Source organism: Hypanus sabinus, chromosome 1, assembly GCF_030144855.1.
Source record: "Hypanus sabinus isolate sHypSab1 chromosome 1, sHypSab1.hap1, whole genome shotgun sequence".
Taxonomy (NCBI): Eukaryota; Metazoa; Chordata; class Chondrichthyes; order Myliobatiformes; family Dasyatidae; genus Hypanus; species Hypanus sabinus.
This window is the reverse complement of record NC_082706.1, coordinates 36,141,872-36,158,249: the sequence shown is the minus strand read 5'-3', so window position 1 is coordinate 36,158,249 and position 16,378 is coordinate 36,141,872. Positions and strand designations below refer to the sequence as shown.

General features: G+C 41.8%; 1 protein-coding gene across 2 annotated transcripts in view; it reads left to right on the top strand.

Annotated features, from left to right (window-relative positions):
• The window catches only part of gpat4 (glycerol-3-phosphate acyltransferase 4), a 100,685-nt gene that overhangs the window by 65,441 nt on the left and 18,866 nt on the right, over positions 1-16,378 (top strand). For both annotated transcript variants that reach the window (XM_059967335.1, XM_059967343.1), the window contains 2 exons: positions 11,078-11,163; positions 12,167-12,295. In XM_059967335.1, the coding sequence (XP_059823318.1) occupies positions 11,078-11,163; positions 12,167-12,295 (215 nt within the window). The remainder of the gene's footprint in view (positions 1-11,077; positions 11,164-12,166; positions 12,296-16,378) is intronic.

The following is a 16,378-nucleotide window of genomic DNA, read 5'->3' as shown; positions in this document are numbered from 1 at the left end:
GAAATTCAAACAACAACACACACAAAATGCTGGTGGAACACAGCAAGCCAGGCAGCATCTATAGGGAGAAACGCTGTCGACGTTTCGAGTCCCATGATCCTTTCCCTTCTCCAGCTCTGTATCACTTTCGCCTTTCGCATTTCCCCCTCCCCCCACTACTTTCAAATCTCTTACTATCTTTCCTTCCGGTTAGTCCTGACGAAGGGTCTCGGCCCGAAACGTCAACAGCGCTTCTCCCTATAGATGCTCCCTGGCCTGCTGCGTTCCACCAGCATCTTGTGGGTGTCATTAATATAAAAGGAGGTTCCAGGAGTTTTTTAAAAGATATATAAAAAGTAAACACAAGCAGGGTTAGAATTAAGATAATTTCCTCACTTCCTGAGGCATCACCATGTCCAAAGCATGGGTTTCATCCCTGCTTATGAAATATATCTACACGTCAACTGGAGGTCTCTACTTCAGATATTCCTATAGAACAAAGCGATTGCTGTCAGCATCCACCTAATACAAATAGCATTACTAGCTGTGCTATGTCCACCATAATGTATTCGGATACTGTTTCTCAATAGGACATTTGTAATTTTAATCATAATTTGGTCTAGTTAATAATCTTGCTTTAAAGTAACTGTATTGTACTCTAGATAGCAACTCAGAAGAAACATTTTAGGAACGAGACTTCCTGCATTCCTGTAATGCCGCATGTGATTCTTTTGCCTCTTATGTTTTCAAACTTCTGCTTTAGATTCCTCTGCTGGTGTGTCTTATAAATTCAACCCTTTTAAAATTTCCCACTCATTCTTTCAAGGACTCTTCATCTTGTATTCGTTATATTTTTTACTTATCTCTTCTGTATTTGCACAGTTTGTTGTTTGCCGCCCACCCCCCCCCCCCCAGATGCGGACTTTCATTGATTCTATTATGGTTCTTGGGATTATTGAGTATGCCCGCAGGAAAATGTGTCTCAGAGTTGTATATGGTGACACATATGTAATTTGATTATAAATTTACTTTGAACATTTCCCTAAACTTTGCAAAATTACTATCTCTGCCTTCTGTTCAAAATGCGTTTAGGTGAAGTGCACCCACTCTGTACGGTTGCAAAGTAACAACTCTCAGCCTCTAAATCAGGTTAGTTGGGAAGCGGTGGCGGACAGCAATCTTGAGATCTTGTCAAAGATGTTCAATTGGATAAGGGTCAGGACTGACTGGGCCACTCAAGGACATCAATTTTCTTCATTTGAAGCCACTCCGTGGTTGCTCTGGCAGTGTGCTTTGGGTCGTTGCCCTGCTGAAAGATGAACTTCCTCCCCAGTTTAAGCTTTTTGGCAGAGGCTAGCAGGATTTTATGCAGGATCTTTTTGTAATTTAGCGGCACTCATCTTCCCATCAATCCTGACCAGATTTCTGGTCCCTGCTGTTGAAAAGCATCTGTATAGCAAAATGCTACCTCCATCTGCCTGTTGCTGCCAAATATTCTCTCTCTGCCTGACTATAATAATAGCTTTATCTACTGTGAGATTTGTGTCCAACTGAAATCTCTGTGACAGTTTGATGTCTAGTAGCCTGACAACAATCCCTCTCACCTCTCAGATTTACACTTTCATCTGGCTCCTGTTTTCTGGGTTGAACTTTGCCCTCCCATACATCACATTTTGCTTTCCTGTGGAATGTTCTTTCAATTTGTACTGCACTCTTTTGTACTCCTTTTCCTGAGTATCTGTCAGTCCTAATCCACCCATGATGACATCTGCTTTGTCACTTGTGCAGTATATCAGTGTATTTACTTGATGCTCTTCTGAATCCTGAGTGAGCTTTCTTGCAACCCTAAATCTCCCAGTGTTTGAGCCATCTCTCAAAGATCCATGGTTTGGAGAAATCAAATGTCTTGGGAGCTTTATTAGGTAAACAGATGCAGGTACTACAGGTATTTGCCCCATTTTCCTGTTTGTTTATTTCTTATTTATTTGAACTCCAAAAGTCTTCTCTGCTCTATCTGTGTCTCTGTACTTCCCCAGGCTAATGGCCCACAGATTATTGCAATCCACTTTTGGGTGTAACTCGAAGGTGTTGCCTAGCAATCCAGGCCAGGTCTCAGCTCAACCTCAGAGCACACAGTTAGCAACTAGCGTAGGCAGTCCAGACTGATGAGTTCCTCCCATAGATAATGCGAACTAGAAAAGACTTACTACAAATTCTTCCTTGTTGGGAGTCTCCTTTGGTCTGTAGCCTGAATTCATTGACCCATCAACCATGTCGACATCATGTTGTGTTCGATATGAGGGGGAGTGCAGAGCACACTAGCGCAGCACCAGGCAGCATATTCAACTGAACTTTATTGATAACTCTGCTTGTGCAGTATGTGAACTCCTTCTATGTGTCAGTGGCATAAAAATAGTGCTATTAACTACTACAACAGTAACTTCCTCAAAACTCTTTAAGGTTGGTTAGACACAACCTACCACACTCAAAGCCATACTGACTATCCTTAATTAGCCCTTGTTTATCCAAATACTCATAACCAGTCCCTTAGAATACCTTCCAATAACTTACCTACTGCTGATGTCAGGCTCGACAGCCTATAATTTCCTAGTTTATTTTTATAGCCTTTGTTAAACAGTGGAACAACATTGGCTATCCTCCAATCCTCTGGCGCCTCACCTGTCACCAAGGATGATTTAAATATCTCGACTAGGACTCTGGGGGTTTCTACACTTACCTCTCGTAGGGTCCAAGGGAACACCTTATCAGGCCCTGGTGATTTATTCACTCTAATTTGCCTCAAGACAGCAAACAACTCCTCCTCTGTAATCTGTACAGAGACCATGTTTTGCCTCACTTCTATAGACTGTGTCTGTCATCTCAGTAAATACAGATGCAAAAATGCATGTAAGATCTTCCTCCATCTCTTTTGGCTCCATGCAGAGATTACCATTCTGGTCTTCCAGGGGACTGATTTTGTCCCTTGCTATTCTTTCACTCTTGACATATCTGTAGAATCCCATCAGATTCTCCTTCACCTTGTCTGCTCACGTCTTTTTTTAGCCCTCCTGATTTCTTTCCTAAGTGTTCTCTTGAATTTCTTGAGCTCCATTAGCACCTCATTTATTCCTACCTGCCTATATTTGCAATGCACCTCCATTTTTTTTCTTAACTATGGTCTTAATAACTTGAAAGCAAAGACTTTCTACACTTGTTATCTTTACCTTATCTTTATCTTCTGACAAACACTTACAAACCTTGAGCTCTCAAAATTTCACTTTTGAAGGATTCCCATTTACCAAGTACACCTTTGCCAGGAAACAGCCTGTCCCAATCCACACTTGTCAGATCCTTTGTGATACCATCAAAATTGACTTTTCTCCAATTTAAGATCTCAAGCCCCGGACCTGACCTATCTTTTTGCATATTTACTTTAAAACTAATAGCAATTAGATGCAAAGTGTTCCCCTACACTTTGTCTGTGTACACGGACTTCTGTCACCCACCCTGTCTCATTCCCTAATAGCAGATTAAGTATTACATATTCTGTCATTAGGACTGATTAATGAAACTTTCCTGAACACATTTGACAAATTCTAGCCTATATAGTCCTTTTACAGAACAAGGGTCCCAGTCAATATGTGGAAAATTAAAACACCTACTATTGCATCCTTATGTTTCTTGAAACAGTCTGCATTCTCTACAAGTCTGTTTCTCTAAATACCTGGGACTCTGTAATATAGCCCCATTTACGCAGTTATACCTTTTTTATTACACAGTTCCACCCATAATGCCCTACTTTACAAGTTGTCCAGTCTGTCCTGAATGAGCACTGCTGTGAGATTTTTCTTGACTAGTTACACCACCCTGCCTTCAATCCCTCCCTCTCTTTTGCGTATAAAACAATGGAATTCGGAATATTGAGCCGCCAGCCCAGCCCCTCCTGCAGCAAGTCTCACTAATGTCTACAATATCATTATTCCAGGTGTTGATCTGTACCCTGAGCTTATCTGCCTTTCCTACAATACTTCTTGCATTGAAATATACGCAGCTCAGGACATTAGTTGCTCCATGCTCAACCTTTTGATTCCTGACTTTGTCTGAGGCCTTGAGAACTATCTGTTCTGGCACTCTGGTTCCCATCCCCCTGCAATTCTAGTTTAAACAACCTCTCCTCCCTCATGCAGAACTAACGATTAAAACTTCTACCTCCTGATCTAGTTGATCTAAATCTACATTAGTGGAACAGTAGCTCGATGTTTGGAGAAAATGTGGTGTTTAGGAATTCTGTTGTCATTTTCTTTTCCATGTGCTCCCCCTTTATCGAGTTTGATAAATAGATATGCAAAATCTTGCAGAATAATTCTTTTTCTCCGTAATCATACTGCGGATTTTCCTTTTCCTTTCCTTCCCTGCTATTTGAAAGTCCATAACAGCGTGCCGTCGCTTCTCATTCAAAGTAGGATGGTCATGGATTCAACTTGCACAATGCAGAGGATTTTCTGTGTTCTGTGCATCTGTTCCATCCGTGGAAGGTCTGAAGCAGAGTGGCTTGGGCTGCCAGTGCAGGCTATGTTTTATCTTTAAATAGTCTGACATCCGACTCTCCGTGTAGCTCAACCTCAAATACGACAATACGATAAAATAAGAGATTTAAAAGGGTTCTGAAGGAGAATATTTTTCAGCAGTGGTGGAGGCAGAGGCTCTCTAATTTCAGATTTCAGCTGGAAATGCCCCTTGAATTCTCTACACTATTTTCACTCCAGCTCTGTTGCTTACAATCAAAGTGTAAACAATGGGTCCAGACTGTTGTGTATTTAATATTTTAGTAATGTTTGTATTACAATATCAGAATCTCTTCAGGCAGCCCCAGAGTCAACTCCTACGTCCACCATGAGGGAGGTCAGAGAACCTGAGATTGTTTCACAGCCATAAGTCTCATTTGCTAAGCAGAGTGACCTCTCCCACCCCACCCTCTTGTCAGGAAAGCTGTTATTACACAAGAGTAAGAAATCCTCCACAGTGATTAAATCTTTATGCCTGAATGGGGCAATTTAAAATTTATTATGCTGTGATGTCTATAAAGTAGTAGTATTATGTAGTATACTATATACATTCAGTATTTACAGTATTGCGCTAAAGTCTTCACACATACATATAGCACCAAAGAATTTTGTAGAAATTTTATATATTGCACTGTATGGTTGCCAAGGAAAATGAACATTCATGGCAATATACGAGTGACAAACCTAATTCTGATTTGGGTCTCTATTGTGGACCGAGAGTGGGAAGGGTGCAGAGAGAGGGTAGTCATGGTTGGGAAACGGGAAACGAAGAGCAGAGGAGAGGGAGCAGGAAGCAACAGTGAGACATTCTGTAATGATCAATAAACTAATTGTTTGGAATCAAATGACCTTGTCTTGTGTCTCAGGGCTGGGTATGTTTGCACTCATGCCACCCTCCACCCCAGTACTCCTTTGCCACCTGTCCCACACCCTCCCGCAGTGCTCCACCCGAGTCATTCCCAACATCCTTTGCTCCCGCCAGATTTACAAACTCATTCTCTGCTCCATGTTGACAAATATAGTACTGTGCAAAAATCTTTGGTGCCCTACCTATACATCTGTGCATAAGAATTTTGCTTACAGTACTGTATATGTATACAAGTTGAGATGCATTCTGTAGTGAATTGGAGCTTATAGCTAAGCAGGCAGGGGTGTGGTTTACATAATTCATTGTGGTTTATATGTAAAAGTACATGAATGGCATATATCATCACACCACTGCATTGTAAGTGCGCGGCTTGCTAAAGTAAAAATGAAATGTACAGTTATTTTCGGCTCCTTTCGGTTAGTTTTATGCTTTAGAGTTGCAAAACACAACTTAAACCGTATTTGTATTATTTGGAAAAATCTTACTTGAGCACACTCCCCAATACTTTTACCATACTTAATGAGGACCATTGAGTAACCATAGAGGCCAGGACTGAAAAGTAAAACTTCTCTTCCATTTCTAACATCTTCAATTCAGCAATGGTCTTGTTAATCCTCCTGTCCTTTCCTGTTCAAAAGCAGATGGGGGGTGGAGGAATAATCTTGAGAAATATTGCAAGATGTCCTACTTCCAAACTTTCTTAATTATTTAAGTTTGTTGTGCAGTACTTCAAATCTGTCTGTAACTACGTCCTTGAGCCCCTCATCAAGCTGTGACTGCTTTCTGTCATACATTTTTCTCAATCCAGTGTGATCTGTTCAGAGATGAAAGAACATCCAGGACTGACAATCTGAAATGCAGAAGATCACCCTGAAATTTAACAGTTCAAAAGTTAAAAGTTCAACGTAAATTTATTTTCAAAGTACATGTATGTCACCATTTGCAACCTTGTGGTTCATTTTCTTGCAGAGTTACCCAATGAACTATAATAGAACTATTATAGTAACTATAATAGAACCAATGAAAGACCATACCAACTTTGGCATTCAATCAGTTTGCAAAAGACAACAATCTGTGCAAATAGAAAAAGAAAGAAATAATTATAATAAATAAATAAGCAATAAATATCAAGAAACTGAGATGAAGAGTCTGAAAATAACTCCATAGGTTGTGGGAACATTTCAGTGATGAAGTTGAATGAAGAGCCGGTTGGCTGAGGGGTATTAACTATTCTTGAACCTGGTGATGTGCATCCTCAGGGTCCTGTACCACCTTTTTGATAGCCCCAGTGAGAAGAGAGCCTGACCTGGGTGGTGGAGGTCCCCGATGATGGAGTGCTGCTTTCTTGCATCAATGCTTCATGTAGATGTGCTCAAAGGTGGGGAGGGATTTACCTGTCATGTACTGGGCCTTGTCCACTAATCTTTGTAGGCTTTTCCATTCGAGGCCATACCAGGCTGTGATGCAGCCAGTCAGTATACTCTCCACCACACATCTTCAGAAGTTTATCAGAGTTTTAGATGCCATGCTGAATCTTTGCAAACATCCATGGAAGCTGACATGCTTTCTTCATAGGTGAACTTGTGTGTTGGGCCCAGGACAGGTCCTCTGAATTGATAACACTGAGGAATTTAAAGTCTCCACCTCTGATCCTCCAATGAGGACTGGCTCATGGACCTCTGGTTTTCTCTTCCTAATCAGCTCCTTGGTCTTGCTGACATTGAGTAAGAGGTTAATTCCCCGGTTGACAGGACTGTCATATGTTGAAAGATTGGAGCGACTGGGCTTGTATACACTGGAATTTAGAAGGATGAGAGGGCATCTGATTGAAACATATAAGATTATTAAGGGATTGGACACACTAGAGGCAGGAAACATGTTCCCAATGTTGGGGAGTCCAGAACCAGAGGCTACAGTTTAAGAATAAGGGGTAGGCCATTTAGAAGGGAGTTCAGGAAAAACTTTTTCACCCTGAGAGTTGTGGATCTATGGAATGCTCTGCCTCAGAAGGCAGTGGAGGCCAGTTCTCTGGATGCTTTCAAGAAAGAGTTAGATAGAGCTCTTAAAGATAGCGGAGTCAAGGGATATGGGGAGAAGGCAGGAACGGGTTACTTATTATGGATGATCAGCCATGATCACATTGAATGGTGGTGCTGGCTCGAAGGGCTGAATGGCCTACTGCACCTGTTGTCTGTTGTTGTGGTACCACTCAGCCAAATTTTCAACCTCCCTCCCATATGCTGATACGTCACCATGTTTAATTTGGTCTACAATCAACATTGAAGAGACGTGTAAAGGTAGGACTGAACTGTGCTGGTGTGATGCAAAGTTGGAGCATGGCATGGCTGAGACGGTGTCAGAGTCAGAGATGGAGTTGGAGTGAGTGAATCGGAGAGGAGTCGGTGTGGAGGAGTTTCAGAGTCTATCCACCTAAACCAGGAGCAAGGCTGGATTGATTTAAGTGCTGAGCCGATTTGGAAAGGTTGAGAATAGCCTTGGGCTGGACAGCAGGGTGCAGTCCTTGAGCATATCACTATAGCAAGACCAGGACCTGGGTCCTAGTGCAGGGGATAACCCACTGTTTGGATGATATAAATGCTGGCTCAGATATTCTGAAAAGGCAGGGTGTTGGAACCAGAGAGGAGGGACAGGGCGATTCTGTTTGTTCTTCCGTGACATTTATATCACTCTTCATGACACTGAGGCTGAAAGACTGCTCCAGTTGCTTTGCGATTTGCCGCGCTGTATGACGAACTGAGACTGAGGTTATGGGCCTACTCCAGCTGCTCCGGGCTCCAGGTCTATGGACTGAACTTGATTCTGAGTGCTGTTGCTTGCTTTTATTGTTTGCATGACTTGTTTTTTTTCCTTCCTCTACGCATTGTTCTTTTTTTAAAATTGGGTTCTTTCAGGTTTCTTGCTTTGTGACTGAAGACCAGGGGCTGAGTTGTGGTGTATCTGTGCTGATGGAGATTGTGGAGGCGATGTTGTTACCAATCCAAACTGACTAAGGTCTGTGAGTGAGGAAATTAAGGATCCAATTGCACAAGGAGGTATTGAGGTCAAGGTCTTAAAGCTTATTGATTAGTTTTGAGGTGATGCTATTGAACGCTGAGCTGTAGTTAATAAGGAGCATCCTAATGTATGCATCTTGGCTGTCCAGATGTTCTAGGGTTGAGTGAAGAACCAATGAGATGGCATCTTCTGTGGACCTGGTGCACCAGTAGACCAATTGGAGCAGATCCAAATTGCTTCTCAGGCAGAAGTTCATCAACAATCTCTCAAAATACTTCCATCACTGTTGATGGAAGTGTTACTGGACAGTAGTCATTAAAGCAGGTTACCACTTTCTTTTAGGCACCAGTAAAAATGAAGTCTGCTTGGAGCAGGTGGGTACCTCAGACTGCCAAAGCAAGAGATTGAAGATCATAGTGAACACTCCAGCAAGTCTTTAGTGCTTGGCCAGGTACCTCATCCAGGCTGGACGCTTTTCATAGGTTCACCCTCCTGAAGGCTGCTCGTACATCGGCCTCAGGGACTAAAATCACAGCATCATCTGGGGTTGTGGGAGTTTGTGATGGTTCCTCCATGTTTTGACCATCAAAGTGAGCATAGAAGGTATTGAGCTCATCTGGAAGCGAAGCCCTGTTATCACCTGTCACTTGATTTTACTTGATAAGAGGTGATAACATTCAAGCCCTGCCACAACTGTCAAGCGTCCTTCGTTGATTCAAGTTTAGTCTGGAATTGCCGCTTCGTCTGTGAGATGGCTTTCTGGATATCGTACTTGGACATCTTGGTCACCAGACTTTGATACCTCTGATCTGACCCTTAGCAGTTTGTGGATTTCTTGGTTCATCCAGGGCTTCTGGTTGGGGAAGACTGTTTGGTTTTATGGGGACACACTTGTCTACAATTATTTTAATAAAGTGTGTGACAGCTCTGGTGTATTCATTCTGATCCATAGAGGAGTCCTTGAACACAGACTTGAAGCAATCCCGTAGCTGCTCCTCTGCCTGCTGAAACCACTTCTTTGTTTTCCTAATCTCTGGAGCTTTGCTCTTTAGCCTCTGCCTGTATGCAGGTAGGAGAAGGACAACCAGGTGATCAGATTTACCAAAATGTGGTCTGGACATGGAACAGTATGCATTCTTAGTATAACAGTGGTCTAAAGTGTTGGGATCTCTGATGCTACAGGTTTTATGTTCAGGGTAAATGGTAATTGGTAACAAGCTTGGTTGAACTCCCCAAATATCATTAGAAATGCATCGGAATGGAGTGTTTCTTGTCTGGAGACAGCATTGTGCATATCTTAAGCACTTGATTATAGTCAGCCACTCGCTGCTGAACTTAAAAATCTGCTAATAATCACTTCTCCTCCCCCAGTACCACTCTTTATCCAGTGAGTCTGTTCTTTTTGTATTGATCCTGACTGGACTCATTTGAATCTCTACCAAAGAGAGCTTCAGTTGCTGACCATGTTCAAACCAAATCAGCAGAATTGTAGATAGGAATAGAAAGAAGGCAAGACAGAGTCTATATTTCATTAGGAGTTTGAGAAGATTTAATTTGTCACCTAGATCGCTCAAACTTCTACAGATGTACCTCAGAGAGCATTCTGACAGGCTGCTTCACTGTCTGGTGTGGGGGGGACGAGTCAGGGTACTGCACGGGATTGAAAGAAGCTGCAGAAGGTTGTAAAATTAGTCAGCTCCATCTTAGGTTCTATCCTGCATAGTATCCAAGACATCTTCAAGGAGCGGTGCCTCAGAAAGGAGGTGTCCATTATTAAGGACCCCAACACCCAGGACATGCCCTCTTCTCATTGTTACTGTCAGGAAGGAGTTACAGTAGCCTGAAGGCACACACTCAGTGATTCAGGAACAGCTTCTTCCCCTCTGCCCCCGATTCCCAAATGGGCATTGAAGCCCTGAACACTACCTCACTCTTTAAAAATTGTATCTGATTTTGCACCATTTTAAACTTAACTATTTAATATACATATCTTACTGTAATTGATTTACTTATTTATTTTTTTCTATATCGTCATGTATTGCATTGTATTGCTGATGCTAAATTAACCAATTTCATGACATATGCCAGTGATACTAAACCTGATTCTGATCAAGAGGAACAAAATTACTGTAAGAAAGTGGAGTTAGGTAATTGTATGCCGATTGAATGGCAGAACAGGTACAAAGGGCCAGATGGCCTCCAATTGTTTATTGTCTTTTTTTGATCTGTCAAAATATCATTCTGGAAAACAGGTCATGTGGACCTTCAAAACACATTCACCTAATATGATGTCATTCACCATGCACTGTGTGTTTTGAAAACCATTGCACCTGAGCCACCAGTGTGTTTAGTTCAGGTTGATGCCATTTTCCATTGGATTTATGATAACAGCTTCAAATCAGCAGTTATGGGTGTAACACAAAATGTATCAAGATGGTTATGAACTGAAACATATTTTAAAAAGACACAAGAACAATTCAATTACATCTTCTGTATAAAGCAGTGAAAAAAACAAAATATAGAGTTTTTCAAGTAATTGTGAGATAAAATCATGAAAAGTAAGTGTGTTGAGCAAGCTGTCTCCTCCAGTTTATGCCCTATGGGAATCCAATTTAGCAACAGTCTAGCCTTATTCTGTTCCTCTCCACAGGAACTTGTATCAACAATACCTCTGTTATGATGTTCAAGAAGGGCAGTTTTGAAATTGGAGCTACCGTCTACCCTGTTGCTATCAAGGTAAGGTAACAAAGTTCATGTAAGTGGGCGCATGACAAGACTCCCTCATAGTTCAAATATCTTGTCAGTTTTGAGTATATTCAATGACTCTATCTCAAACATTCCATGGAGTGAAGAATTTCAAAGATTCACAGTCCTCTGAAAAGAAGATTATTTCTCATCTCATCAAAGGTGATTCCTGATTCTGAAGCTCTGCTATCTAATTCTAGATATCCCCACTTGTGGGAAACCTATTTTCACTATCCACCTTGTCAGACCCAGTCAGAATCTATACAAATCACCTCTCTTTCTCTGCTGCTTTAAGTGTAGCTCACCAACCCACGCTCAGCTCAGGGACTGTACAGTGGCAGAGCTAGGAGAGCTTACTGACTTGCAGTGCCAGAAACCCAGGTTCAATCCTGATCTGGAGTACTGTCCGTTTTCTCTCTGTGACTATATGGGTTTCCACTGGGTGCTCTGGTTTCTCCACGTACTAAAGGCATGTGGGTCAGTAGCTTAATTGGCTGCTGTAAATTGCCCCAGATGAGTGGTATAATCTGGGGAGGTTGGATAGGCTGACAGAGGTATTCAAAAGCAGAAAGGTATACAAATTAAAAGAAGGGATTAATGTTTAAAAATAAGGTACTTGATGATTAATGCAGACTTGATGGACAAAAGAGCATGTTTCCATGCTACATCTATGAATCTGTAACTTATTTTTCATGCAACAATCTCTTCATCCCAGGAGTCAATCTCGTCAATTTCCTCTGCACTGTTTCCTATGCATGTGTATCCTTCCTTAAATATGGGGACCAAAACTCTATGCAGTAACAGTATCAAATGATTCTGTTTTCTTCTATGAATTGATGTCAGAAGGGACTCCCAGTCCAATCCATCCAAATGGACTTTAATTAGGTTATAGCTTCAAAGGTGAAAGGATAGGTATTAAATTTATCAGCCAGACTGTTGCTGGTGCTTTGATTTGCTGCCTTTTTCCATCCCTGTGTTGTGCTTTTCTTGCCAGTATGATCCTCTGTTTGGAGAAGCCTTCTGGAATAGCAGCAAGTATGGAATGGTGAACTACCTGCTGAGGATGATGACGAGCTGGGCAATTGTCTGCAGTGTCTGGTATCTGCCACCAATGACGCGAGAGGTAACATCTTGTTTCGTATGAAGGAGGGAATGGTGTCTTTTGGGAATATTGTTTTTCCACTTTCTGATGTTTTATTGTTTTAGATTTTTCTTTGCTCTCCTCCCCTAAAAATGCTAAGTATGGGTTTTGTAAGGTTAAAAGGAGTCTGCTTTTCATGTGCTAGGGATAGTCAGTGTTAACAGACTACTTAATCAATGTGTTCTTGCTTTCTGTACATCTGACTGTCTTAATTAATCTTAATTTGTTGCATGAATTTGTCTGAGGCACTGCAAACCTCATTAGGCCTCCTAATTCGTTCTGATTTGGGATTTAAAAAAAAACTATACAGGAATATGTTAGACTTAACCGATTAAATAGCTGGCCCGTGGGGTAGTGGCAACCACACTGGACTTTGAGGCGAGTGGTCCTGGTTCGAATCTGGCTGGCTTCTTGCACACTTTCCATCCGTGCTGTGTTGAGGGTTGAACTAACAACTCGGCCTCGTAAGGAACAGAGGAGTACTAAAGAAATAGTAAGGAATGCCATCTGATGCACAAGGCACAGAAAGGAACAACAAAACAGATTAGAGGAGGAAAGGAAAAAGACAGGGCTGTAGTGGTGTGCTACACGCAGCGCTGCAATAACGACACGGAGTCGGTGAGCTGCAGTTACAAAAGAGGTTTATTCAAACTTCGTGGCCTCACTTTAAAGCCTTCCTGATCCCGCCCTCTCCGGGGCGGAGATGCTGTAGGGGCGGGTATTCACAGTCCCATCCCGCGCGTGGGCTTTTCCCCTTGCTGGTGAAGCAGGCTTGGTGCCCTCTTTGGGACCGGCCTCAATGCCGGCGCGTGCCACTTTGTGAACTGGTTCGAGTGTGCTGGGAAGTGGGTCTCCGCAGGGCACCATTTTTTTCTTTAGAAAATTGCTAGTTAAATCCCTTCACCAGAGACCAATTGTATCCCAGTTTTCTAATTATCTTCAGTTTTCACATTTGTGCAGGTTTAACCTTACTTGCTAATTAATCTTTCATCTGTGTTATTGCATTGTTCAACACTTTTATTGATGTTACATTATTCACTTGCAAAGATGGATGTTGCTATTTCATCTGTTTGTTCAGTTTTTCCTGTCTGTCTAGAAGGACAGTTCTGTCTTCTGGTTTATACCTGCACTACAATTATCATTCAACAGCACCTCCACCACCTTTATCAACACTGGGGCTCTGCAAGACTGTGTTCTTAGTCTCCTACTCTACTCCCTATACACGCACGGCTGGTTTGGCGCCAACTCCATGTCTTAAGTTTGCAGGTGACACTACTGTAATGGGGCAATTTTCAAATAACAATGCATCTGAGTAAGAAGGAGATAGAGAACTTAGTAACGTAATATGATCACAACATTTTACTAAATGTCAGCAAAACAAAAGAGCTGGTTGTTAATTTCAGGAAGGGGCGTGGTGCACACATTCCTGTCTACATCAGTGGTGTGAAGGTTGGGAGGTTTAAGAGTTTCAAATTCCTAGGAGTATATAGCCTGCCCTGGTCCAACCACATTGACACCCCATGGCCTAGAAAGTTTACCAGTGTCTCTACTTCTTCAGGAGGCTATGAACTTCACCAACTTTACGTGTGCACCAAAGAAAGTATCCTGTCTGGATGCATACTAATCCCATTTTTCCAGCACATGGTCCATAACTTTGGTGATTCAAGTTTTTAAATGTAGTGGGAACATCTGTCTCCACAATTTCCTCTGGATGAAATCAAATCAGTCTAAGTTCCTTCCCCTCAATTTAAACTTGTACATCTCTTCTATGGGAAAAATTTCCTCACTATCTACCTTATCTATATTCCTCTCAATTTTGTATACCTCTGTATAGAAAACTTACCCTGCTTCAAGTAAAGTGAATCTAGCTACTCCTTAGAAATGTTCCACCCCAAACAATATTCTGATCCTGTGTCCTGTGTCTCTTATCCTGTGTCATCTTATAATATGGTGACTGCCACTCCACACAGGACAAAGCAGTGACCCAAGCTGTTTTACCTTAACCCATGTTCAGTACCCCAGCTAATGAAGGCAAGTATGCTGCCTTAATCCTTGCTGCTGCTGCCTCCAGGGATTCTTTGTCTTGTACATCAAAGTCCTTTCCCTTCGTGCTTCCTTGGGGCCTGCTATTCATTGTGCATGTCCTAGATTTATTAATCTCCTAAAATGCCACACCTCAGCACTTAACTCAATTAAATTCTAGCTGCTTTTGTTCAGCTATCTGAGCAACACATCAGTATAGTCCTGTAGCCTAAGAAACCCCTTTGTTCCTCCACTCCCTTCCCTCGCTTCACCTCCACATACAAGTTACCTTCTCTCTATTAAATTCCATTTGTTACTTCTGCCAAACAGACCTTTAAGTTATGGCATTTTGTAATTTTGTGTTACTTTCAGAATTTAATTTATACTAACTGGAAAATAATCATGACTACTACAGGCCACTCTGGTTATAGCTGTATTGAATAACAGAGTTATGTAGTTTCTAACCCTGCTTCCGCGTGTGTGTGTATTCTCCCCACCCCCTTCCCCTACCTCTCTTTTTCTCCCTTTCTTTGTCACAGATCCTCTCATTATATTGTGTACACTTGCACTTTGTACCTTACGTGCGCACTATTGATTCTTATCCCTGATCATTGTAAAAATGCATTTTATATTTTATTTTAGCCTCTTCTGCAGATTGAGCAATGCCTTGTCATTCTTGTTAGTAATACTGCTTGACACGAACTGTTTCACATTCCATCACTGATAATTGTTTGCTTCATTAAGGTAGCCCTTTAGATATTTCAGCCCTGTTCTGCCTTTTAATTGGTATCCCACCCCTAATTTACTTGTTTCAAGTCCCATATCCCAACACAGAGAACGAGTGCCCTGCTCTTTTAATCTGCAAGGTTTAAATACAAATTTAGGAACACAAGGCTGGAAGAACTCAGCAGGTCAGGCAGCATCCGTGAGAAAAGAGTAGCCAACGTCAAAACGTTGGCTACTTTTTTCTCACGGATGCTGCCTGACTTGCTGAGTTCTTCCAGCGTTGTGTTCCTGTTCTTTGATCCACAGCATCTGCAGTTGTATTTTTGTGTTTTTAAACACAAATTTGTCGCAGCCATTCTTTGCTGTTAGTGTCATTCTTGGCTTATGATGCTTCACAAGTACTTGTTTTGCCATGTGGTATTCCGTTGGTAACAATGATATTACAGTGCTAAGTCACATTAGAAGCACTTATACATTTAAAACACTTTACCCTACAGATGAGCTGTCCCTGCCTGTCTGTAGTCTAAAGCTTTCTGTCTTGACAGTCAACCACACAGCCTGTTTATCTATCACCTACAACTCCTTCCTCATGTCACTGCATTCCAACCTAGATTATGAATATTATAGGAAGCTGGAGACGGAGTACTAGGACTTGTTTATCTCTGATCTTTCAGTCATTTGCTGTCAGTGGACTTTGTTCAGCACAGTTTCAAATGATTTGGATGATAGCTTACACTCAGTGGCCACTTTATTACGTACGCCTGTACACCTGCTAATTAATGTAAATATCTAATCTGTCAACCACGTGGCAGCAACTCGGTGCATTAAAGCATTCAGATGGGGTCAAGGTGTTCAGTACTTGTTCAGACCAAACATCAGATTGGGGAAGAAATGTGATCTAAGTTTCTTTGACCCTGGAACATTGTTGGTGCCAAACAGAGTGGTTTAAGTATCTCAGAACGGCAGATCACTCAGGGTTTTCACACAAAACAGTCTCTAGAATTTACCGAGAAACAAAAAAATGTCCAGCGGATGGGCTATGGCAGCAAAAGACTACACTGGGTTTCACCCCTGTACTTAATAGCTTGGTAATTGGGTCTATTTTGTGAGCTAAGCGGTAGAGTTAGAAGGAAGGAAGGAAATGGTAGGATGGTACAGGGAAGTGGTTAGAAATAACCTGATCTGAGATGCAGACCTTTAGAGTAAGACTGCTTGAAAATCCAAGAGCAAAGGACTGTTCATAAGAATGGTTGGGAAGGATTATACTGTAGAAAGATTAAGGGAAAGTAACTGCATTATAGGGGTGCAGATTGACAT